Source organism: Xenopus laevis, chromosome 7S (genome assembly GCF_017654675.1).
Source record: "Xenopus laevis strain J_2021 chromosome 7S, Xenopus_laevis_v10.1, whole genome shotgun sequence".
Lineage (NCBI taxonomy): Eukaryota > Metazoa > Chordata > Amphibia > Anura > Pipidae > Xenopus > Xenopus laevis.
Window position 1 is genome coordinate 98,281,514 of NC_054384.1, and position 24,189 is coordinate 98,305,702.

A 24,189-nucleotide genomic window follows, 5' to 3' on the forward strand; every position below is an offset into this window, starting at 1 on the left:
CCAGCACAATTATGCACTGAAATCTATTTTTCAAAAAAGCTAATAGATTTTTTTATATTTAATTTTAAAATCTGACACGGGACTAGTTATATTGTCAGTTTCCCAGGTGTCTCCAGTCATGTGACTTGTGCTTTGATAGACTTCAGTTACTCTTTACTGCTGTACTGCAAGTTGGAGTGATATCACCCCCTCCATCCACCCCAGCAGCCCATCAGCAGAACAATAAGAAGGTAACAAGATAACAGCTCCCTGGTAGATATAATAACTCAATAGTAAAATCCATGTCCCACTGCGACTCATTCAGTTACATTTAGTAGGAGAAACAACAGCCTGCCAGAAAGCAGTTCCATCCTAAAGTGCTGGCTCTTTCTGAAAGCACATGACCAGGCAAAATAACCTGAGATGCACCTACACACCAATATTACAATTTAAAAAATACACTTGTTGGGTTAGGAATCAAAGTTTACGTGGTAGAGTGAATTATTTGCAGTGAAACAATTTAATTTAGAAAAAAAATATCATGACAGAATCCCTTTAAAGAAATGTTGATGGGGGTCAGGGCTAGCCAACTCATTCCACATGGCAGGACAACTGTACTCCACATTTATATCTCATGAGTGGAGGCTACTCTCCGCCAAGATAAGGGACATCAACATTTTGTGGAGGGTTGGAGGTGGCCATAGGACTTCCAGCTGAATAGTCCTGATATAGGATGACTTAATCGAAGTGAGCATGTCAGCTTCATAGAGCATTAAGGAACCCAGGTTAACATGAACTCCATGTACATCTCCCTTTTCTTTATAGGCAGTTAAGACAACTATTTATGAAGCTGAGCATGACACAGATTGTAGCCATTTTAATGCACTTTTCTCTTGTGTCTAGGTTCTACCATACATTTTACTTTAACAGATTATCTATGTAAGTACATTTATATGCTTCTGATAACACCCCTGGTGTTAGTCTCAACAAATTAATTAAAAACACTAATGGTTACCTGGATTATTAATTCCAATTAATATGACTGTGCACTTTGCTTCCCAAGAAGTAATACAAGGATAATGATGATATACCCATTAAATGGCAAGACTATAGGCCTCATATGGCTCTAATGGCACAAGTGTACTTGGCATTAGCTACCTACAAGTAGCGAAATAAAAGCAGAGATCTTATTGGTTGCTAGGGGTAACTGCACTGGTGCAATTTAGCACGTATGTTCATAAATCAGCTTCTGTAAGCATAGCATAGGGCTACAAAGCATCTTGTTTTTTTATGTGTAGAGTTTCTATATTCCAAATGATAATAAACCTGTAAATATCATTGTTTCTAAGCAAGCAGGGGCTATGATCCTACTTTGATCCTGTTGTGCGCATAGCATGTTTGCATTTAGCCAGACCCTTCAACAACATAAGAATTAAAGGAAACAGAAAGGGAGATAATCCACGGGTTGTCACAATAATCTCTCATGTGCCCAAGTCTACAAGCACACATAGATGCGCAATGGAGGAAGCATAAATCACATACAAACAGGTGGAGACAAGTCTCATTTCCATCGATGACATGATGGAGTTAAACAGCAGCTAACTCATCCAAAACCTGCAATGCTGAACAAAAGCAAGAAGCAAATGTGAGTACAAATACATAAATATTTGAATTAAGATATTATTATTATCCATGACTATAACTTCAGAACACTGTCTGCCTTGAAACAATGGGGTGGCTAGAGGTTTTCCAAATTGTCACTAGAAAAAGATGACAAGACAACAACAGACAAATTCCAGCTTAATACTTACTGTCACTTGTTATTCATATGAACACAGCCTTGGTTACTGGGGAACTGTAATGAAATAGACAAAATAGTTTGAAGGGGGTTACTTTTTTTCAAAAATTCATCTTTTAACAGCATGATTAGATTATGCCTGGAATGCATAACAACATATCTAGTGAACACTGATGATATTTAAAAAAAGAATACTGAACACTTTAATCCAGTTCACACTGGCTTGGGTTTTATCGCTTTCATTCGGAAGGATATGCTCATAAAAAGATATATTGTGCTGTGGGATAAGGGGTATAGTAGGGAGAGATGGTGCCTATAGTAACAGTGGGATAATAGTCTCTGGGAAGGGAGTGTGACTGTGGGATAGCAGGTATAGTAGGGAGAGATGGTGTCTATAGTAACAGTGGATAATAGTCTCTGGGAAGGGAGTGTGACTGTGGGATAGCAGGTATAGTAGGGAGAGATGGTGTCTATAGTAACAGTGGGATAATAGTCTCTGGGAAGGGAGTGTGACTGTGGGATAGCAGGTATAGTAGGGAGAGATGGTGTCTATAGTAACAGTGGATAATAGTCTCTGGGAAGGGAGTGTGACTGTGGGATAGCAGGTATAGTAGGGAGAGATGGTGTCTATAGTAACAGTGGATAATAGTCTCTGGGAAGGGAGTGTGACTGTGGGATAGCAGGTATAGTAGGGAGAGATGGTGTCTATAGTAACAGTGGATAATAGTCTCTGGGAAGGGAGTGTGACTGTGGGATAGCAGGTATAGTAGGGAGAGATGGTGCCTATAGTAACAGTGGATAATAGTCTCTGGGAAGGGAGTGTGACTGTGGGATAGCAGGTATAGTAGGGAGAGATGGTGTCTATAGTAACAGTGGATAATAGTCTCTGGGAAGGGAGTGTGACTGTGGGATAGCAGGTATAGTAGGGAGAGATGGTGCCTATAGTAACAGTGGGATAATAGTCTCTGGGAAGGGAGTGTGACTGTGAGATAGCAGGTATAGTAGGGAGAGATGGTGCCTATAGTAACAGTGGATAATAGTCTCTGGGAAGGGAGTGTGACTGTGGGATAGCAGGTATAGTAGGGAGAGATGGTGTCTATAGTAACAGTGGATAATAGTCTCTGGGAAGGGAGTGTGACTGTGGGATAGCAGGTATAGTAGGGAGAGATGGTGTCTATAGTAACAGTGGATAATAGTCTCTGGGAAGGGAGTGTGACTGTGGGATAGCAGGTATAGTAGGGAGAGATGGTGTCTATAGTAACAGTGTATAATAGTCTCTGGGAAGGGAGTGTGACTGTGGGATAGCAGGTATAGTAGGGAGAGATGGTGCCTATAGTAACAGTGGGATAATAGTCTCTGGGAAGGGAGTGTGACTGTGGGATAGCAGGTATAGTAGGGAGAGATGGTGTTTATAGTAACAGTGTGATAATAGTCTCTGGGAAGGGAGTGTGACTGTGGGATAGCAGGTATAGTAGGGAGAGATGGTGCCTATAGTAACAGTGGATAATAGTCTCTGGGAAGGGAGTGTGACTGTGGGATAGCAGGTATAGTAGGGAGAGATGGTGCCTATAGTAACAGTGGATAATAGTCTCTGGGAAGGGAGTGTGACTGTGGGATAGCAGGTATAGTAGGGAGAGATGGTGTCTATAGTAACAGTGGATAATAGTCTCTGGGAAGGGAGTGTGACTGTGGGATAGCAGGTATAGTAGGGAGAGATGGTGTCTATAGTAACAGTGGGATAATAGTCTCTGGGAAGGGAGTGTGACTGTGAGATAGCAGGTATAGTAGGGAGAGATGGTGCCTATAGTAACAGTGGATAATAGTCTCTGGGAAGGGAGTGTGACTGTGGGATAGCAGGTATAGTAGGGAGAGATGGTGTCTATAGTAACAGTGGATAATAGTCTCTGGGAAGGGAGTGTGACTGTGGGATAGCAGGTATAGTAGGGAGAGATGGTGTCTATAGTAACAGTGTATAATAGTCTCTGGGAAGGGAGTGTGACTGTGGGATAGCAGGTATAGTAGGGAGAGATGGTGCCTATAGTAACAGTGGGATAATAGTCTCTGGGAAGGGAGTGTGACTGTGAGATAGCAGGTATAGTAGGGAGAGATGGTGCCTATAGTAACAGTGGATAATAGTCTCTGGGAAGGGAGTGTGACTGTGGGATAGCAGGTATAGTAGGGAGAGATGGTGTCTATAGTAACAGTGGATAATAGTCTCTGGGAAGGGAGTGTGACTGTGGGATAGCAGGTATAGTAGGGAGAGATGGTGTCTATAGTAACAGTGTATAATAGTCTCTGGGAAGGGAGTGTGACTGTGGGATAGCAGGTATAGTAGGGAGAGATGGTGCCTATAGTAACAGTGGGATAATAGTCTCTGGGAAGGGAGTGTGACTGTGGGATAGCAGGTATAGTAGGGAGAGATGGTGTCTATAGTAACAGTGTGATAATAGTCTCTGGGAAGGGAGTGTGACTGTGGGATATCAGGTATAGTAGGGAGAGATGGTGCCTATAGTAACAGTGGATAATAGTCTCTGGGAAGGGAGTGTGACTGTGGGATAGCAGGTATAGTAGGGAGAGATGGTGTCTATAGTAACAGTGGATAATAGTCTCTGGGAAGGGAGTGTGACTGTGGGATAGCAGGTATAGTAGGGAGAGATGGTGCCTATAGTAACAGTGGGATAATAGTCTCTGGGAAGGGAGTGTGACTGTGAGATAGCAGGTATAGTAGGGAGAGATGGTGCCTATAGTAACAGTGGATAATAGTCTCTGGGAAGGGAGTGTGACTGTGGGATAGCAGGTATAGTAGGGAGAGATGGTGTCTATAGTAACAGTGGATAATAGTCTCTGGGAAGGGAGTGTGACTGTGGGATAGCAGGTATAGTAGGGAGAGATGGTGTCTATAGTAACAGTGGATAATAGTCTCTGGGAAGGGAGTGTGACTGTGGGATAGCAGGTATAGTAGGGAGAGATGGTGTCTATAGTAACAGTGTATAATAGTCTCTGGGAAGGGAGTGTGACTGTGGGATAGCAGGTATAGTAGGGAGAGATGGTGCCTATAGTAACAGTGGGATAATAGTCTCTGGGAAGGGAGTGTGACTGTGGGATAGCAGGTATAGTAGGGAGAGATGGTGTTTATAGTAACAGTGTGATAATAGTCTCTGGGAAGGGAGTGTGACTGTGGGATAGCAGGTATAGTAGGGAGAGATGGTGCCTATAGTAACAGTGGATAATAGTCTCTGGGAAGGGAGTGTGACTGTGGGATAGCAGGTATAGTAGGGAGAGATGGTGCCTATAGTAACAGTGGATAATAGTCTCTGGGAAGGGAGTGTGACTGTGGGATAGCAGGTATAGTAGGGAGAGATGGTGTCTATAGTAACAGTGGATAATAGTCTCTGGGAAGGGAGTGTGACTGTGGGATAGCAGGTATAGTAGGGAGAGATGGTGTCTATAGTAACAGTGGGATAATAGTCTCTGGGAAGGGAGTGTGACTGTGAGATAGCAGGTATAGTAGGGAGAGATGGTGCCTATAGTAACAGTGGATAATAGTCTCTGGGAAGGGAGTGTGACTGTGGGATAGCAGGTATAGTAGGGAGAGATGGTGTCTATAGTAACAGTGGATAATAGTCTCTGGGAAGGGAGTGTGACTGTGGGATAGCAGGTATAGTAGGGAGAGATGGTGTCTATAGTAACAGTGTATAATAGTCTCTGGGAAGGGAGTGTGACTGTGGGATAGCAGGTATAGTAGGGAGAGATGGTGCCTATAGTAACAGTGGGATAATAGTCTCTGGGAAGGGAGTGTGACTGTGAGATAGCAGGTATAGTAGGGAGAGATGGTGCCTATAGTAACAGTGGATAATAGTCTCTGGGAAGGGAGTGTGACTGTGGGATAGCAGGTATAGTAGGGAGAGATGGTGTCTATAGTAACAGTGGATAATAGTCTCTGGGAAGGGAGTGTGACTGTGGGATAGCAGGTATAGTAGGGAGAGATGGTGTCTATAGTAACAGTGTATAATAGTCTCTGGGAAGGGAGTGTGACTGTGGGATAGCAGGTATAGTAGGGAGAGATGGTGCCTATAGTAACAGTGGGATAATAGTCTCTGGGAAGGGAGTGTGACTGTGGGATAGCAGGTATAGTAGGGAGAGATGGTGTCTATAGTAACAGTGTGATAATAGTCTCTGGGAAGGGAGTGTGACTGTGGGATATCAGGTATAGTAGGGAGAGATGGTGCCTATAGTAACAGTGGATAATAGTCTCTGGGAAGGGAGTGTGACTGTGGGATAGCAGGTATAGTAGGGAGAGATGGTGCCTATAGTAACAGTGGATAATAGTCTCTGGGAAGGGAGTGTGACTGTGGGATAGCAGGTATAGTAGGGAGAGATGGTGTCTATAGTAACAGTGGATAATAGTCTCTGGGAAGGGAGTGTGACTGTGGGATAGCAGGTATAGTAGGGAGAGATGGTGTCTATAGTAACAGTGGGATAATAGTCTCTGGGAAGGGAGTGTGACTGTGAGATAGCAGGTATAGTAGGGAGAGATGGTGCCTATAGTAACAGTGGATAATAGTCTCTGGGAAGGGAGTGTGACTGTGGGATAGCAGGTATAGTAGGGAGAGATTGTGCCTATAGTAACAGTGGATAATAGTCTCTGGGAAGGGAGTGTGACTGTGGGATAGCAGGTATAGTAGGGAGAGATGGTGTCTATAGTAACAGTGGATAATAGTCTCTGGGAAGCGAGTGTGAGTGTGGGATAGCAGGTATAGTAGGGAGAGATGGTGCCTATAGTAACAGTGGATAATAGTCTCTGGGAAGGGAGTGTGACTGTGGGATAGCAGGTATAGTAGGGAGAGATGGTGTCTATAGTAACAGTGGATAATAGTCTCTGGGAAGGGAGTGTGACTGTGGGATAGCAGGTATAGTAGGGAGAGATGGTGTCTATAGTAACAGTGGGATAATAGTCTCTGGGAAGGGAGTGTGACTGTGAGATAGCAGGTATAGTAGGGAGAGATGGTGCCTATAGTAACAGTGGATAATAGTCTCTGGGAAGGGAGTGTGACTGTGGGATAGCAGGTATAGTAGGGAGAGATTGTGCCTATAGTAACAGTGGATAATAGTCTCTGGGAAGGGAGTGTGACTGTGGGATAGCAGGTATAGTAGGGAGAGATGGTGTCTATAGTAACAGTGGATAATAGTCTCTGGGAAGCGAGTGTGAGTGTGGGATAGCAGGTATAGTAGGGAGAGATGGTGCCTATAGTAACAGTGGGATAAGTGAGATGGTGTCTATCTCTGGTACAGTAATGTGGATAAGATGATAAGATGGTGTAACTGTAGATAGTTAAGGTTAAGGAGTGACACTTTGCAACCCTTGGACACCCCTTATCTGTATTAACAAGGTTATATTAGCAAAATTGTGCACTAGTAAAAGTGCAGTTGGCATAAGATTGCAGTATGTAGTAGTTCTGCTAATGTACCTGGCACAAGTTGTTGATCATTTTGTCCCACTTAGTGAACATAACGCTTGCACCCAGTAGTACATATTAAACCCTGTTATCTTTATTCCTTTAGAAGGATTCTCAGGATATAATTTGCTCCCGTTCAACTACAAAATGTAATTGTTCAGAACTATTCAAAAACTTTAGAAGATCAATTTGTTCCACCAGTTTGAGGTTGAATTCATTTAACAAATAAAAAATCTTGATATAGAATGTGTATCATCCGTGTGCTTAAAAATGCAGGGAATGTTGTGAAAATGCAAGATATTTTCAGTGAAATCTTCCCTTGTTTGTGTAGCCTTTTTCCAAGCCAGATGTCATTTGTCATATATGAAGTAAAGGAAGAGGCGCTCCGGAATCACATGCTTCCACTGAAATAACTGCTGATCCCTGTGGAAGATCACATTTGACAGCCTCAGGCTCATGTTAACTGTATAGTATCCAGGGAAGCAATTACATCCAATAGATACTGAACCTTGCAGGGCAGGCAAATAACCACAAGATGGCACAGTTGGCAAAATTAAGGGCAACTCCATTGTGTAATCCACGTCAAGAATGCAAAAAGAAAATTCTCTTGGAAATGAGATAAATTGGTGTAAATTAAAAGGCCAGATTCGGCCTATTGCTAATAAGTTATATTTCCAATTTTCCATGTAGTGTCTTAGAATTTTGAAAGGAACAGTTCAGTGTAAAAATAAAAACTGGGTAAATAGATAGTATGTGCAAAATAAAAAAATGTTTCTAATATGGTTAGTTAGCCAAAAATGTAATGTATAAAGGCTGGAGTGACTGGATGTGTAACAGAACAGAACACAACTCTATGCCATAAAGGGCAGCAGTTACGATTTCAGTGGGCATCATGTGTTATGGTATACAAAATGTATTTATGGTACATGCAGTAGTCCAATACCCCATTCCATATGTCACAGTCAAACAATCCTGCACCTCACAGATGCATATTGTTCCTTAGCTGTGCATGGAAACTGGATTTGCTTTATTCATCTAACTGCTGCTATTGTCTCAAGCTTACAGATAAGGGCAGAGACACATGGGATTCGGGAGCTCTAGTCGCCCAGCGATAAATCGACCTTCTTCGGGGTGACTAATCTCCCAGAATTGCCTCCCATCGGCTAGAATCTAAATTGCGGATGGGATGGCACTCAGAGTGCTTCGTTTACCGAAGTCGCCATAGGTTTCCTCGCGAGGCAACTTCGGAAAATGATGTGAACTGATTGCCATCCCAACAGCGATTTACATTCTAGAGGGCGGGAGGCAGTTTGGGGAGATTAGTTGCCCCGAAGAAGAAGAGATTTGTCGATGGACGACTAATCTCACCAAAGCCGATCTTGTTATTTCTCCTCCTCCTGCAGTGGCTTTGCACTTTTTTTTATACAGGTATGGGATCCCTTATCCAAAAGCCCTTTATCCAGACAGCTCTGAATTACAGAAAGGGCATCTCCCATTTTAAGTGAATAATTAAAATTTTTACCAAAGATTTCCTTAAAAATAAAGCATAAAACAGTACCTTGTACTTGACTGTAACTAAGATACATGATTCCATATCGATGGAAAAACAACCCTATTGGGATTATTTCATATGTAAATGATTTTTAACAGACTTAAAAGGATTGTTCACCTTTAAGTTAACTTTTAGTATTATGTGGCGAGTGATAGTCTGATATACTTTTCAGTTGGTTTACATTCATTCTAAATTATTTGTGGTTTTTCATTTATATATCTTTTTCTTTAGCAGCTCTTCAGTTTGCAATTTCTGCAATCTAGTTGCTTAGGGTCCATATTAACCCAACAAACATTCATTCATTTGAATAAGAGGCTGGAATATGATTAGGAGAAGCCTGAATAGAAAGATGAGTAATAAAAAGTAGCTACAATTTGTAGCCTTACAAATCATTTGTTTTTTGGATGGGGTCAGCGACCCCATTTCAAAGCTGGAAAGAGTCAGAGGAAGAAGGCAAAAACTATAATGAAGATCAATCAAAACGTTGCTTAAAACTGGCCATTCTATAACATAGCAAAACGTTAACTTGAAGGTGAACACCCCCTTCAAGGTATGGTGACCCATTAATTTTTTTGGAAAACCCTGGGTCCCAAGCATTCTGTACAAAGAACAAACATACAAAACTATAGATATTTTTTCAGTGAACACAACAGGTAGCGTATTTCATACTACAATATTATTGAGGCTAGTGATGAATAGAGGTGGAGCTTTACCTCTGACTTCCAGCTTGCAGACCACCTCGGCTTCTCCCAATTCATTGACGGCCTTGCAGGTGTAGGTTCCACCATCAAAGGGGCTTGGCTTACGGATATTCAGGGTAAGGACACCTTGGTTGTGTTTCATGAGGAATTTGGGATCATCTCTAATTTCTACTTTATTTTTCATCCAGACAACTTTAGGCTGCAAGAGGAATGAGGAACAAGAGCCATAAGCATCATCAAAATCTCTCAGTGCCATTACATAGCTGTACTGTAGCCAAATTTCCCATGTGGTATCCAAGCAGGGCCGACTAGTGATGGGCGAATACATTTGGCAGGCATGAATTTACGGCAAATTTCTGCGTTTCGTCGTTGGTGAATAAATTTGCAAAACTGCTAAGAAAATTTGTCAGTGTAAAATACGTTGCGTCAAAAAAATTTGGGCGCACGTCAGAATAGTCACACGCATAAAAATTGTTGCGCGTCAAAATTATTTGGAAGCCCATTGACTTAAATGCATTTGGACAAAATAGTGGCAGGTATATAAAGTGTCGTAGGAGGCGAAATTGAAGGTTTTTTTTTTTTTCTTATAACTTGTAGGGGCCCTGGCCACATGGTTTTTTTTTCCAACTTGTTGGAGCCCGAGCCAGATTTTTTTTTTAAATAACTTGTAGGTGCCCTGGCCACATATGTTTTTGTTTAAAATGACTTTTAGGGGCCCTGGCCACTACTGATTTTTTGAAAAATAACTTGAAAGGGCCTTGGCACCAATGTTTTTTTTCTTTAACTTGTAGGGTAACCCTTACCACCAAAACCTATAGGGGAACCCTGGGCATCAAAGTTCTTTATTATAGTTGTAGGGGCACTTAAGGTTTTAACGCTTGTGTCTTTTGTGGCCTTCGTACTGATGGGTGAGGGAGGGTGGCTAGGGGAGCCCAGAAAATTTTGTTGTGCGGGCCCCCGTGATTTCTGATGGTAGCCCTGTATCTAGAGTTTCCACCTTTTCTGAAAAAAAAATGCAAGTCTTCCTATATAATACACAAAAGCCATGAATATCTTGTAAATTATATCCTTATAAACAGTGAGTTCTGATGTCATCAGTTATAAACTGTGAGTTCTGAGGTCATTTCTGTCACATGACTCAATGAAATTTGTGTATTATAATAAAGTACCCCCAGTTGCAAAATATGAGGATATTAGAAGTTACCTCGGAGTTCCATGACCTATATAATAACACTCGGCCTTCGGCCTCGTATTTTTATATGGTCATGAAACTCCTTGGTAACTTATAATATCCTTATATTTTACAAGAGGGGGTACTTTATTCACTATATATTTATCTTTTTTCCCTACTAATAACATTGGGATAAACCATAATTTTTACCAGCCAGGCCAGTAAAATACTGGCCAGGTGGCAACCCTTCCTGTATCCAAGTACCCTCATGGGCCTGATTATAATTAACTGAGGGTGTCAAACACAGGTGTCTATGGTCGGACTCGATCACTGGGGCCCAGCGGGTTCAAAACCTTCAGGTCCCTGTGTGCATGTGTGAAAGCTGGTCCTCGTGCTCATGCCTGGGTATCACCATCCGATTTTACCTGGCTGTAGACGGGCCCCATGTGCATGCGTGTGCGGTGCAATTCACTGCATATTTCTTTTTGAGGGTCACCAGATGAACGGGTCTGGTACAGCGGGGCCCACCGAGTTTTTTCCCAATGTCCCGCCAGCCCAGTCTGACCCTGCAGGTATCTATGGAGTACTTGGACTAGTCTGATCCATAAAAATCTCATGGAGGTTCACATCTATCCAGCAGTTTTCCAAAAATCTGATAAAGCTGAACCAGCCGTAACTATGCTGCCTTCATATCTGATTAAGACTCAGGTTTGTCCTTCCCTTGTGTTTTTTTTTATCACCCAGTGATCCCTTCGGAAAAAATGTTGGATGTTCTAACTAAAGGTTCTACCTTTTACTAGTGCAGCAGCACTGTATGCTTTAATTGAATCCCAGAATGTTAAATAATATATATTTATGATATTTTCTGGATCCATCATTTGCTCGTAGTTTCTCTAGTAACTTTTCACACACCCCTAAGTAATTGTTCCATCTAATTCTTTGTTATCTGATCCAATTACAGTAAGAGCCGGCTGATGGCAATATCATCTGCTTCCTTCCTGACTAAATGGAGAAACACAGAGATCTTTTATCCCCTCTGCATGAAAGTGGCAAATGGTTTTTCCACAAATATTAACTACATTACTGGAAATATTGGTTCTTTATGATAATCATTGCTATATGTTTATTGACCAGGGCTGACCAACCTGTCCAAAATGCCTGGGGGTATTTGCCCTAAAATGCAAAGATTTCTGAGCTGAATCAAGCAGGTTCTTATTGGAAGTTGGTTGATACTTTTGGCTGCAAGGCAAAATGGCCAGATCTACCCGTGTGTACCAGGCTTAAATGCCACATTTTAGAATTATGCAAAAATCGATGTAAAGTAAACATACACCAGCAAAACAAAAATGTAAAGTAGTTAGAGCACTATTCTTTGCCCTTTCGACATTATTAGTTATTTAGTTGTCAAGTTGTTTTCTTACACTGCCAATATAATGAATCTGAAGCAACTTTGCCACCTGCTGTTCATTTTGGCCAACTGGCTACAGACGTGAGAAAATTGAGTAAGTCAGAGAAAGAACATCTTTGTGATTTTGTTCTGTGTGGAACTGACTACAGAAATATCAGATGACTCTTCTCTGCTCACTAACTTAGCAGAGCTAAACTACATTCATATTACAACTGGGTTACGTATGAAGCTGATGAAACAACGTGAAAGGCCGTTGTTAAATTGCAGCCTTGTTGTTTTATTTTTGCATTAATTGGGAGGCAGTTTCAAAATACTGTCCTGTGAGCCCACAATCATGGATGGGACCATTAGGGCCCACTTGAGAACCTTACATCTGGGACCCACTATGACAGGTATTAGAAGTAAAACATGATAAGTGGTATGGCTCTGAGGAATAAAGGAATAATTCTACAGAAGAGATTCACTGGTATCCCGGCAAGCCAGTCCAAGCCCCAATCCTATTGTGTGTGCCAATACCTCCAAACTGGATCACGTATGGGTCATCTACAACAGCAGAGCTTACAGGGTCTGCATTCCCTCCTACTTTTTATTAGATCTCAAGTCAATCATTGCAATTTGATCTGGCAATTGTACAGCCAAATGTATCTATCCAATATGACTACCAGTGGTCCACTAGACACGAAGAAAACACCCAGAGAATCTGTAGATGCTTTTCACACTAAAAGAACAGACAGAAAAAAGGTTTGACTGAATCTCATACTATCATCACCAGTGTTGGACTGGCCCACCAGGATACCAGGAAAAGTCCAGGTGGGCCAAGGTGTCAGTGGCCCCTCATGCTGCTAAACATTTGGTCTATTTCATGGCCACTCCCTATTTCTATGAGAACAAAGAGGCTAAATAGATGAAATAATAGATCATAGTATGTAAAGAAAAGATACTAGGAGAATAGAGGCTGAGAGGAAGAATAATAGTTCTGAAAGTGGGTCCCTGGTCTCAGGTTTTTGGGTGGGCTCCTGGTCTCAGGTTTTGGGGTGGGCCCCTAAGTCTAAGGTTTTTGGGTGGGCCCCTGGTGTCCCAGTCCGACACTGATCATCACCCAGTTGTGATCTGAAATAAAAGGAAAGCAATATCCACCATAGAGGCATGCCACATCAATACCACATAATACATTTTATATTTGTTCAGAAACTCCCAGTGCTGTACTGCATGTTCTTCTTCATCTGATAAATTGGTATCCCTTATATAAACTCTGCTGCTAAACAGGGTAATGATCACTTACAAGAAACAGCTGCCTACCTTTGGATTACCCCTTACAGCACAATTCAAGGCTGTACTGTACCCAGCAACAACAATGCGGTCTATCAGAGGAGTGAGGAACAAGGGAGCCATGTTGTAGTCATGTTCTTTGTAGTCTGTAGGTTTATAGATAAGTCCTGCATATTAAAAACAGAAAAAAAATGGTATGAGAAATAAACAAATGTAATCTGTCCTTGAAACAGGAGAGGGAAATAAATGAAGACTAAAGGAAGGAAAAGGTGAATGAAAAGGAGGAATGGAATAGAGAAGTGGCAGAGAGCTTAAAAAATGACAGGGTATAATATGGAGAAAGATGATACCTGTAGCACGTTGGGGATAATAGTCTCTGGGAAGGGAGTGTGGCTGTGAGATAGCAGGTATAGTAGGGAGAGATGGTGCCTATAGTAACAGTGGGATAATAGTCTCTGGGAAGGGAGTGTGACTGTAGGATAGCAGGTATAGTAGGGAGAGATGGTGCCTATAGTAACAGTGGGATAATAGTCTCTGGGAAGGGAGTGTGACTGTGGGATAGCAGGTATAGTAGGGAGAGATGGTGTCTATAGTAACAGTGGATAATAGTCTCTGGGAAGGGAGTGTGGCTGTGGGATAGCAGGTATAGTAGGGAGAGATGGTGCCTATAGTAACAGTGGATAATAGTCTCTGGGAAGGGAGTGTGGCTGTGGGATAGCAGGTATAGTAGGGAGAGATGGTGCCTATAGTAACAGTGGATAATAGTCTCTGGGAAGGGAGTGTGGCTGTGGGATAGCAGGTATAGTAGGGAGAGATGGTGCCTATAGTAACAGTGGATAATAGTCTCTGGGAAGGGAGTGTGACTGTGGGATAGCAGGTATAGTAGGGAGAGATGGTGCCTATAGTAACAGTGGGATAATAGTCTCTGGGAAGGGAGTGTGACTGTGGGATAGCAGGTATAGTAGGGAGAGATGGTGCCTATAGTAACAGTGGATAATAGTCTCTGGGAAGGGAGTGTGACTGTGGGATAGCAGGTATAGTAGGGAGAGATGGTGCCTATAGTAACAGTGGATAATAGTCTCTGGGAAGGGAGTGTGACTGTGGGATTGCAGGTATAGTAGGGAGAGATGGTGCCTATAGTAACAGTGGATAATAGTCTCTGGGAAGGGAGTGTGGCTGTGGGATAGCAGGTATAGTAGGGAGAGATGGTGCCTATAGTAACAGTGGATAATAGTCTCTGGGAAGGGAGTGTGACTGTGGGATAGCAGGTATAGTAGGGAGAGATGGTGCCTATAGTAACAGTGGGATAATAGTCTCTGGGAAGGGAGTGTGACTGTGGGATAGCAGGTATAGTAGGGAGAGATGGTGCCTATAATAGCAGTCGGAATACATGCAAACCATGTAAATATGGTTTGTGCAAACCATATATGTACAGTAGCTCCCTATTTTACAATCCTTCACCATAAAACAAGTGAACAAGCTCATGCATTCTTGTCTGGAACTCAGCTAGCTCAGCTCAGTCCAGGTATCAATGGCATACAAAGGAAATGATCCATAATCAGGAATGAATCCTGCAGCACACAGCCCATCCCCACCTGTTTTCTGAATATAAGCTGTGTTCTTGGAGACACCAGGAGCCTCGCTTAGGCCACAGATATTGCTACTGTACACTCTAAAGTAGTATTCATTTCCCATGATGAGGTCAGAGATGGTGCAGCGCGTTTGACGGTTGTGCTCATAGACAGTGAACCATTCCTGAAACACATTTAAAGGTTCTTCTTAGAAATAAAAATATTTAGCATTACAGAATATTTTTTTTAAATGTTTCCAATAAAGAAGGAAGGGACAGAATTATAAAATACTAAATTGGAGCATTGTGAAGGACACGCTATTAAAGCTTGTGACTGTTGCAGAGTCAGTTAACTACCAATGGAGTAGAGATTTCCAACCAAAAGCATCCCTACACAAGCTATAATCCATCCCCAGTTATTATTTTAATATGCTTGGCTCTTGATGAATAAAGCAACTGCACCCACATTACTAAGCCTGTTATACCTAAAGTTTGTTCCCTTTGGTTTTATCAAGGCTTTTGGGGTTTTTGATTAGAAATTGATGGAAATACTATACAACCCCTGATCATCTATTCTCTAGGGATGTTTTCTTATTAAACAATAGCAAAAGATGTGAGTATTTTCAATAATAATAAACCAAAAAGTGGTTAAAAATTCAAATACATTTATTAGGACAATACAGGTGAGACCTAACGCGTTTCGTGCCTATTGGGGCACTTACTCATAAGCCTATGAGTAAGTGCTCCAATATTCCCCAATATTTGAATTTTTAACCACTTTTTGGTTTATTATTTTTGAAAATACTCACATCTTTTGCTATTGTGCCTTTTGTATACATGCACCCATGGACTGGGGTGAACTGTTAGTATTTTCTTAATTTTTTTCACTATATTTATTTATATTTCACTGCTGCATTTATTATATTGTGGAAGTGTTTAAAGGAAGAGTAACACCAAAAAATTAAAGCGTATTAAAGGAATGAAAATATCATGTACTGTTGCCCTGCACTGGTAAAACTGATCTGTTTGATTTAGAAACACTACTATCATATAAACAAGCTGCTGTGTAGCAATGGTGAAATTGAAAAAAAACCCTATATGTCACAGGTTAAATAGTGGATAACAGATAACACCATTATGTTCTACAGAGCTTATCTGCTGTGTAACCTGAGCCTTTTCTCCTTTGAATGGCTGCCTCCATTGCTACACAGCATCTTATTTATATAAACAATAGTAGTGTTTCTGAAGCAAACACAGCAGTTTTACTAAAGCAGGGCAACACTGCATTATATTTTTATTTATTTATTTTTTGATGTTACTGTTCCTTTAAGATTGGCCTTTCTGCGCCATTTCCTTAATTTGTGATGTTTTGTTGTTGCAGTGCATGCCACAGAGGTCTTCAAAGGTTTAATATCTTGGATAGCACTCATAAACAGCAGAAGAGCTTCCACTAGAAATGGATAAATATAGAGCAGTTTATCTCTTTTTGGAGAGGCTAAGCTGCATGATTCTTTAAAGGGCATGTAAAGTCTAAAATAGAATAAGGCTAGAAATGCTGTATTTTGTATACTAAATATAAACATGAACTTACTGCACCACAAGCCTAATCAAACAAATGATTTATGCTTTCAAAGTTGGCTATAGGGGGTCACCATCTTGTAACTTTGTTATACATCTTTGCAAGACTAAGACTGTGCACATGCTCAGTGTGGTCTGGGCTGCTTAGGGATCGTCATAAACAAAGCTGCTTGAGTTCTGCATGGCTGGGAAGTAAGGCGGGGGCTCCCCCTGCTGTTCATAAGTATGATTGTTTCCCTGCAGAGCAGTTAGGGACCGTCTGACAATTCCTATCCACAGCAGTAAATGAAGGGAGAATTTCACTGCATACAGTCAGGTTTCTTATAAAAACGGTACACATTTTTTAATTAAAGTATATTGGAGATAGGTTTCTTTTTCATTACAGAAAGTAAAAATGGGATTTTATTTTTTTGCCTTTACATGCCCTTTAACTATGAGTAAAATGTAGAGGAGAACTCTTTGAACCTATTTTTATAAACCTATTTTATTTCTATTTAAGGAGGTTACAACCCATTTACACTGGAAAATCAACTATAAAAAGGATCATTAAAGGATTACATTTGCTTGTTCTATCAACTTTTTATAATGAGATAAGGTAGAGGGTATGACTTTGGGAGAAGAAGAGAATCTTACCATTGTCTTCTTGTCTGCTTTCTGTATGGTGTAGCCTGTGATTTCTGAGTTTCCATTATCTTTGGGGGGTTGCCATTCCAGCAAAGCATTAAAACCCCAGACTTCTTTGACTGTAACTGCCTGAGGCGGACCTGGTTTTTCTGTAAAACATAACCATAATATTGTTTACCAAAAATCCTTGTAAGGCTGGCTCACCTTTAAATTAACTTTTAGTATGATATATATATATATATATATATATATATATATATATATATATATATATATATATATATTTCTAAGTAACTTTTCTGCAGCTTTCAAATGGGGGTCACCAACCCCATCTAAAAAGCAAATGCTCTGTAAGGCTACTACTGTATTTTTATTGCTACTTTGTATTACTCATCTTTCTATCCAGGCTTTTTACTATTCATATTCCAGTCTCTTATTCAAATGAATGCATAGTTGCTAGGGTAAGTTGGAACCTAGCAACTAGTTGGCAGAACTGCTGAATAAAAAGCTAAATAACTCAAATGCTAAACAATGAAAACCAATTGCAAAATGTTGCCACTCTCTACATCATACTAACAGTTAATTTAAAGGTGAAGACACCTTTTAACATATCTACATGTATTATTTGTTTTGCCTGCAGTAGTGTCAGAAAGTTAATTAATGCCTTTTACACAATGTGCCCATGAGACTTTTTCTCCAGAATCTTGACTGAACCCTTTGCAATAAATGGCTTGCATAATAAGCAAGAGGAAATGCAGGATGATAACTCCAATGAAAGGTTCATAGGAATAAGGTCCAAAATGAAAGTAGAAAATAAATACTACAGTGGTGTGGAATATAATGCTTATAACTGATAATAGCAATGTATTAATAAATGCACTCGGAGGGTAATTATAGTTGCAGAAATATTAGTGGTAGCGTTAGACAGGAGTATAATATTAACTGGGTATAATATTAACCTGCAGGGGGCAGTCCATTGATGTAGGGGGGTTGGCCAGTGACATTGGAGCGGACGGGTGGCGTATCGATCAGTGATCAATGTCCTGTCTGGATTTCCTAATTTGGAAAACTGGACAGGAACTTTTCACCCAGGCAACCCTTCCAAAAACTGGGCTGTCCAGGTGAAATCTAGACAGGTGGCAACCCTAATTTCTACTTATTTTGCATACCCAGTTCTTTGGCCCTTAGGTTGATGACCATTTCCTCCATCACTGTAACATAGTGCTTAGCAAGGGGGGGTCCTTTCTCTTTGTCCTGCAACAGTTAATCTGGGTAGACGTTCCATTGAGCCTGGGATCAACAAGGTCCTAAACATGTTAAGCCCTAAAGGGATAACCCCTTTAGAGAAGTCGGGGAGCAGGGACCCTGTCAACAAGATTAGCTAGTGAGCAGGATAGAAACTGTCATAGCATTCTCTAGGAATAGTTAGGCAGTCAGCTTTGGTTAGTAAGAGCAGCTTTGTGCTCCACCGAGGAGGATAGATGGGAGTAGCTCTCCCCCAGGCTCTGCTTCACCGTTAGTGAAGGGACCGCTGTACTGACAAGGGAAATCAGGTTATGTTCTCTGTTCCATGTTTACTGTAGGGGATCTGGACCACATGAAGTACTGCCAATCTGGAAGGTGAATACTTTAAAATCTCAAAGCTATTCCTTCAGTTGTGCCATTTGTGCTGTATCTGCTACACCTGTGAATTTACCTGGCATTTATTCACCTCTTGTGCTGTGAGTATTCTCACTTTATATTGAATAAAGCCTGTGTTATTTTGTTTGCAAAGAAGCCCTGGCATCCCTTTTTATTATTTTACTTATTTGGCAATACTGAGGTGTAGCTCAACAACACGCTCACGTGCTCCTTCCACATAGCGAAGCCACATACTGATGAAAGAGACTCCAATGTTTTACCTCACTAATCGGGTTTAGATGTTTTAAGCCAAAATAGGACTATTGTATTCCTGTTTAGTATACTAGTACATTTTCACCAGGTATAGATTCAAGGAGACTATTATAGCGAGAAATGTTTTGCAGCAAAAAATCGCTTAGACAAAACGCCAATAGACCACAATGTATTATGCACTAAAAAAATCAACACAAAAAAAAACATAGACGGCAATGAATTCAGCATACAAAAAGTTGCAAAGAAAAATATTCACTGTGAAATAAATGCCCATAGACTCTAGGGGCACATTTACTAAGCTCGAGTGAAGGATTGGAAGTAAAAAAACGTTTGAATTTCGAAGGTTTTTTTTTTGGGTACTTCGACCATCGACTTCGACTTTGATTCGAAGTAAAAATCGTTAGACTATTCGACCATACGACCATTCGATAGTCGAAGTACTGTCTCTTTAAAAAAAACAATGTTAGCCTATCGGGACCTTCCCCATCAGTTTTCTAATGTTTTTTTGATAGAAGAAAAATCCTTTGATCGATCGATTAAAATCCTTCGAAACGTTCGAAGGATTTCATCGTTCAATCGAATGATTTTTACTTCGATCAATCGATCGTATTATTTGCACAAAATCCTTCGAATTCGATATTCGAATTCGAAGGATTTTACTTTATTAACCCTCGATATTCAAACCCTTGGTAAATGTGCCCTCTAATGTACTTTGCTCAGAAAATGTCACTGCGAAAAAAAAGTTACAGCAAATAAACATCCACTGACTTCAATTCGCAAATTTTTCCCAGATTTTAAAGCAAAGTGAAACAGGACTGATTTCCTTATCACTCCTGTTTAACGTTGAATGAAACAAACACCTACCCGGCATGAAAATAAGTCACTTTTGTTCAGAGAAACATATTTCCAGTTACTAAATGTGTTGAAATATCTATCACTGGCTGTTCACTCTCTTATCAACATAAGTAAGTGCTGGTTAAAATGTCCTTACATGGAAAGGAAAATGATTTAGATCCACCTCCCTCGCCATAAAAAAAAAGCCCATATTGACAACAGCTGCTGAAAGAGTCTAATTAAACGTATGATAACATTTTACTTCCCACTGATCAAAGGGGATATTACGCACATTATTGGCTTAGCAGTAATAATACTTTATTTTTTTTTCCACTTTATGGCCAAGTTAAGTTATAAGTTCAGGATTCAGGAAAAGGCACTGGGCGTAGGCTGAAACTCTTCAAATAGACGAGTGCTTTAATGTCTTTCCAAAAATAAAAACTCCAAGTAATATTACTTTGGCAACAGAGAATAAGAGCATTGTTTTCCCTTATAAACTGATAAGCTAACAGGGTTCACAAGCTGAACTGGATCCACTTACAGAACATTAGTTCTTATGGAGATGAAGACATACAAGGACATACAAGTAAAATCTGGCCAGAGATAACTACAATAAGACCTAAATATAATTTTATGTTTTCTCACGTGGGAATCAAAGCACTTTACAGCAATCGAGGCAGCCATAATAGTATGCCAGGACATTAAGTGACTTATCAAGGGTCACAAATTTTTGCCCCAGGGAATTGAATCAGAGTCTCCAGCATGAGATCTCATAAAAAAGTTTATCACTTAACCCCTAGGCCAACATCTTTTACTTTAGATATTCTTCAGTAGCTAGGTAACTTTACAGATGGTCAGAATTCAGCATTCACAAGACTGCTGAGGGGGGGGGGGCATGGCCTGATGGGATCTGGGTAGGATGCAGCTCTCAAAGCTGCAAAGCTGCACTGCATACTCCAGGTGGGGTCTTAACAGGGACCTATAAAGAGGCATAATTATGTTTTAATCCCTTGAGTTAATGCCCTTTTTTATGCAAGACAGAACTTTATTTGCTTTAGTAGCCACAGAATGACACTGCTTTGCTACCACTGGCAACAAACTAACAGGCCTATAGTTTTGAGGCTGAGAACGGGATCCCTTTTTGGATAGTGGTACCACATTAGCAATTTGCCGGTCTCTCTGTGCCATGCCAGACCTCAATGAATCCTGAAAGATTAAGTAAAGAGGTTTGGCGATCACAGAGCTAAGCTTGTTTAGTACCCTAGGATGAATACAATCTATTCCTTGACCATTGTTTATTTTTACATGTTCTAGTTTCTTTTGAATTTCCTCTTGCGTGAACCATGCATCTTTTGTTGTATTACTAGAATAGGAAACCTTGATTAATTGGTTCCTCATTTGTGTAGACCAATGAAAAATAACAGTTTAGAATCTCTACTTTTCTCTGTTCTCATTGACCCTCTGATATTAAGAGTTCCACCCCATCCTTAATTTTTTTTCTATCTACATATTTAAAAATATAATTGAGGTTTAATTTTACTCCTCGCTGCAATCCCCTTTTCCAATATCAATTTTGGCTTGTCTGATGCATTTTTTTGCATGATTTATTGGCCTTATACCTGATAAATGTTTTAGCTGTCCTGGCTAACTTGAAAGACTTAAAAGCATGTCTTTTCTTACCAGCTTTACCAACTGTCAAATCAGAAAGCGTTTGCTTCGCGACAATGTTCCTTGCTTACAATGCTCTAAATGCTGCTCTTCGAGTGCTAAAACGCCATACGTCCTACTCAGGGTTAAAATGAACTGGTCCAAGGCACAAATTTTTCCTGTTGATTCGTTTACTTTGGACCCTCAGCTCTTCTACAGTAACCTTTGTTGGCCATGATTCTTCAAATATCTTGGTGTTTATATCCACAAAGATATTATTAAATACGTAGAACTTTACTCCCGCTTTTGCAACTCCTTGAGAAAAAAGTAAAGACATGGTCCAAGTCCCCCCCTAATGGTGCTGAGCAGGATTAATCTTTTCAAAATTATTTTATCACAAGACTGCCAGGATGATCACTGCGTATTCCCCTCTCACAAAAGGTTTATCCCAATATGAGGATCTGGAAAAAGGGATATCCCATTGAAATGATTGCCCCAAAGGCAAATGCATCTAGTGAGTAAAGGGCTAGCTGGATAGTGAAGGGTAGCCTCATCAGGTATAACATTAGATCCTATAGTTAGGATAGAATCCTATTAAATAAAAGGCTAAGCTGGAGCTATGTTAAGTCTCTATGAGGAACAATTAGGTCTGAAGGACATTAAACATAGAGATGAAAATCTCTCCACATGGAGGAACTCTCATAAAAACATTTATCAAACTTCAGTTTTTAATAAAGAGGTTGCCTCATACTAAACTTACTCCTGGACTGTGCAGACCTTTTGGCAAGGTAAGAGGGGGATTAGGGATGCTAGGTCACAGAGTTATGTTATGTGCAGGCTCAACTGCCTTTTTGTGGCATAATGGCCATAATGGCTCTCTATAATTCTGCTGGGGCCCAAGTGATCAGTTGTAAGTTTTTTGGCCAGAATGATCATGTCAGGCCATAGTTAGCTAGTCTTTACAACGAGGAATGTTAGTTTTGAGCTTTGAATTATAAACTTCATATCTTACTCAGTAACCATAGTTTCCTGATTTTGCAATACAATTCTGAATTAACCCATAAACCAGAAGGAGCTATAATAGGTTAAGTCTTGACTCATGGGGAAATCTGCAAACTTCTCAAATTTAGATTTTCTTGTGTAACTCTAAGCAGGGACAACTCACCCACAATGCGAATGTTTATTGATGCGGTATCTTTCATGTTTTCAATCATAACTGAGAGTTCGTATTTTCCTGAATGAGCCCTTTCTGCAGATCTGATAAAGAGAATGGAGTCCACTTCTGAGATTCTGACACTGACTTGCTTAGGGTCCAAAGGCTTTTCCTCTTTTGTCCATGTCACCACTGGCCTTGGTTTTCCCTAGAAGTGGCAAATATTAACACTGCAATAACACTGCACTTATATTATATCTCAAGTTCCAATACCATATGTTGATTTAGGAGTTAAAAAGTTGTTTCATCTCTACATCATTATGGCACATGCCAAAACTGTGGGGTGATCCCCCCTACATCTATGCTCATATGCACTTGGTCTCTTACCTGGAAGGGAATAACTAGGTTGACCTGTTCCCCTACTTTTTTAATGAAAGTCTGTCTGAGATGACGGGGTACGCGAATCTTGGGTTGCTCTGTAAAGGAAAAAACAAGACGTGTTATACTCATAGGTGCAGCAGCATTAGCCCGGGTGGGTCAAATATGCATCATTTCAAAAGTTGATTTATTTACAGATGTGTTTTTCGTACCATGGGATATGTTGCCTTTATGTCACATGACATATTCAAATAGTATTATATGCAAATGGTGGAGTCTGTTTGGCATCATGCTGACAGTTGGAATGAGTAATTGCAGTAGGTGCTGGTCACCCATTGGACAGACATTATATCAAAGGCTATTGTGATACTAAGCTCTATAGTTAGTATAGATATGGGTATATAGAATTTATGCAAAAGTAGGGAGGAGTGTGTGTATGGATGCTGGGTTTTCATTTGGAGGGGTTGTACTTGATGGACTTTGTCTTTTTTCAACCCAATTTAACTATGTAACTATGTAACTATATTGCTAAAACATGTACTCAGGTCAGGATGTTATAGACTCAACAACTTTGTTGAACTCAAGTGATGTAAGCAAACTGTATTTCAGTGATATATTACAGTATATATTACCAAACTTTTTAGAGTTCTGCACCTTTTAGTACTTAGAAAAGGAAGGTAAAAAGGGCAGGTGACTTACGTACGATTTCCCGTATAGTCACTGGTTGGGCCATGTAGGCTGGCTCACTGAGTCCAGCAATATTCACAGAACGCACTCGGAATGAGATTTTTTCTCCAGTAGGGAGATCTTTCACAGTGTAGCCGCATCTTTCTACCAGGTCTTTGTTGGATGGAATCCATTCATTGGCTGAAAAAAAACCCAACCCCAAAGAATACAATATCAGGCAACTACGACTTTTAAGAAATCTGTTAAATAGATCCTTGTTTCTTTCCATCATTAAGAACAAGCACTGTTACTGAGTATATACTGTAAAACCAGTATTATGCAAAAAAATGGCCACATTGGGCAGAAATGTAAGTTATTGAGCAGAAGAAAGTCTTGTGAACTGTCAAGAGAAATGTCAGATGACTCTGCTCATTAACTTTTTTTTCTGAGCAGAGCAACATCAGAGTAGAGCTGATGAAACATGGATGCCGTACAGAATTTGCAGAAAGTAA

The 24,189-nt window shown here is 40.4% G+C and overlaps 1 protein-coding gene across 3 annotated transcripts in view; it reads right to left on the reverse strand.

Moving 5' to 3' along the window:
• Positions 1-471: 471 nt before the first annotated feature.
• The window catches only part of LOC108697262 (myosin-binding protein C, fast-type), a 70,608-nt gene continuing 46,890 nt past the window's right edge, over positions 472-24,189 (reverse strand). For all 3 annotated transcript variants that reach the window (XM_041571606.1, XM_041571605.1, XM_041571604.1), the window contains 9 exons: positions 23,711-23,878; positions 23,021-23,109; positions 22,646-22,841; positions 17,116-17,255; positions 14,930-15,089; positions 13,365-13,501; positions 9,499-9,685; positions 1,791-1,834; positions 472-1,601 (listed from right to left, as the gene is read on the reverse strand). In XM_041571606.1, the coding sequence (XP_041427540.1) occupies positions 1,824-1,834; positions 9,499-9,685; positions 13,365-13,501; positions 14,930-15,089; positions 17,116-17,255; positions 22,646-22,841; positions 23,021-23,109; positions 23,711-23,878 (1,088 nt within the window). In that variant the 3' untranslated portion in view covers positions 472-1,601; positions 1,791-1,823. The remainder of the gene's footprint in view (positions 1,602-1,790; positions 1,835-9,498; positions 9,686-13,364; positions 13,502-14,929; positions 15,090-17,115; positions 17,256-22,645; positions 22,842-23,020; positions 23,110-23,710; positions 23,879-24,189) is intronic.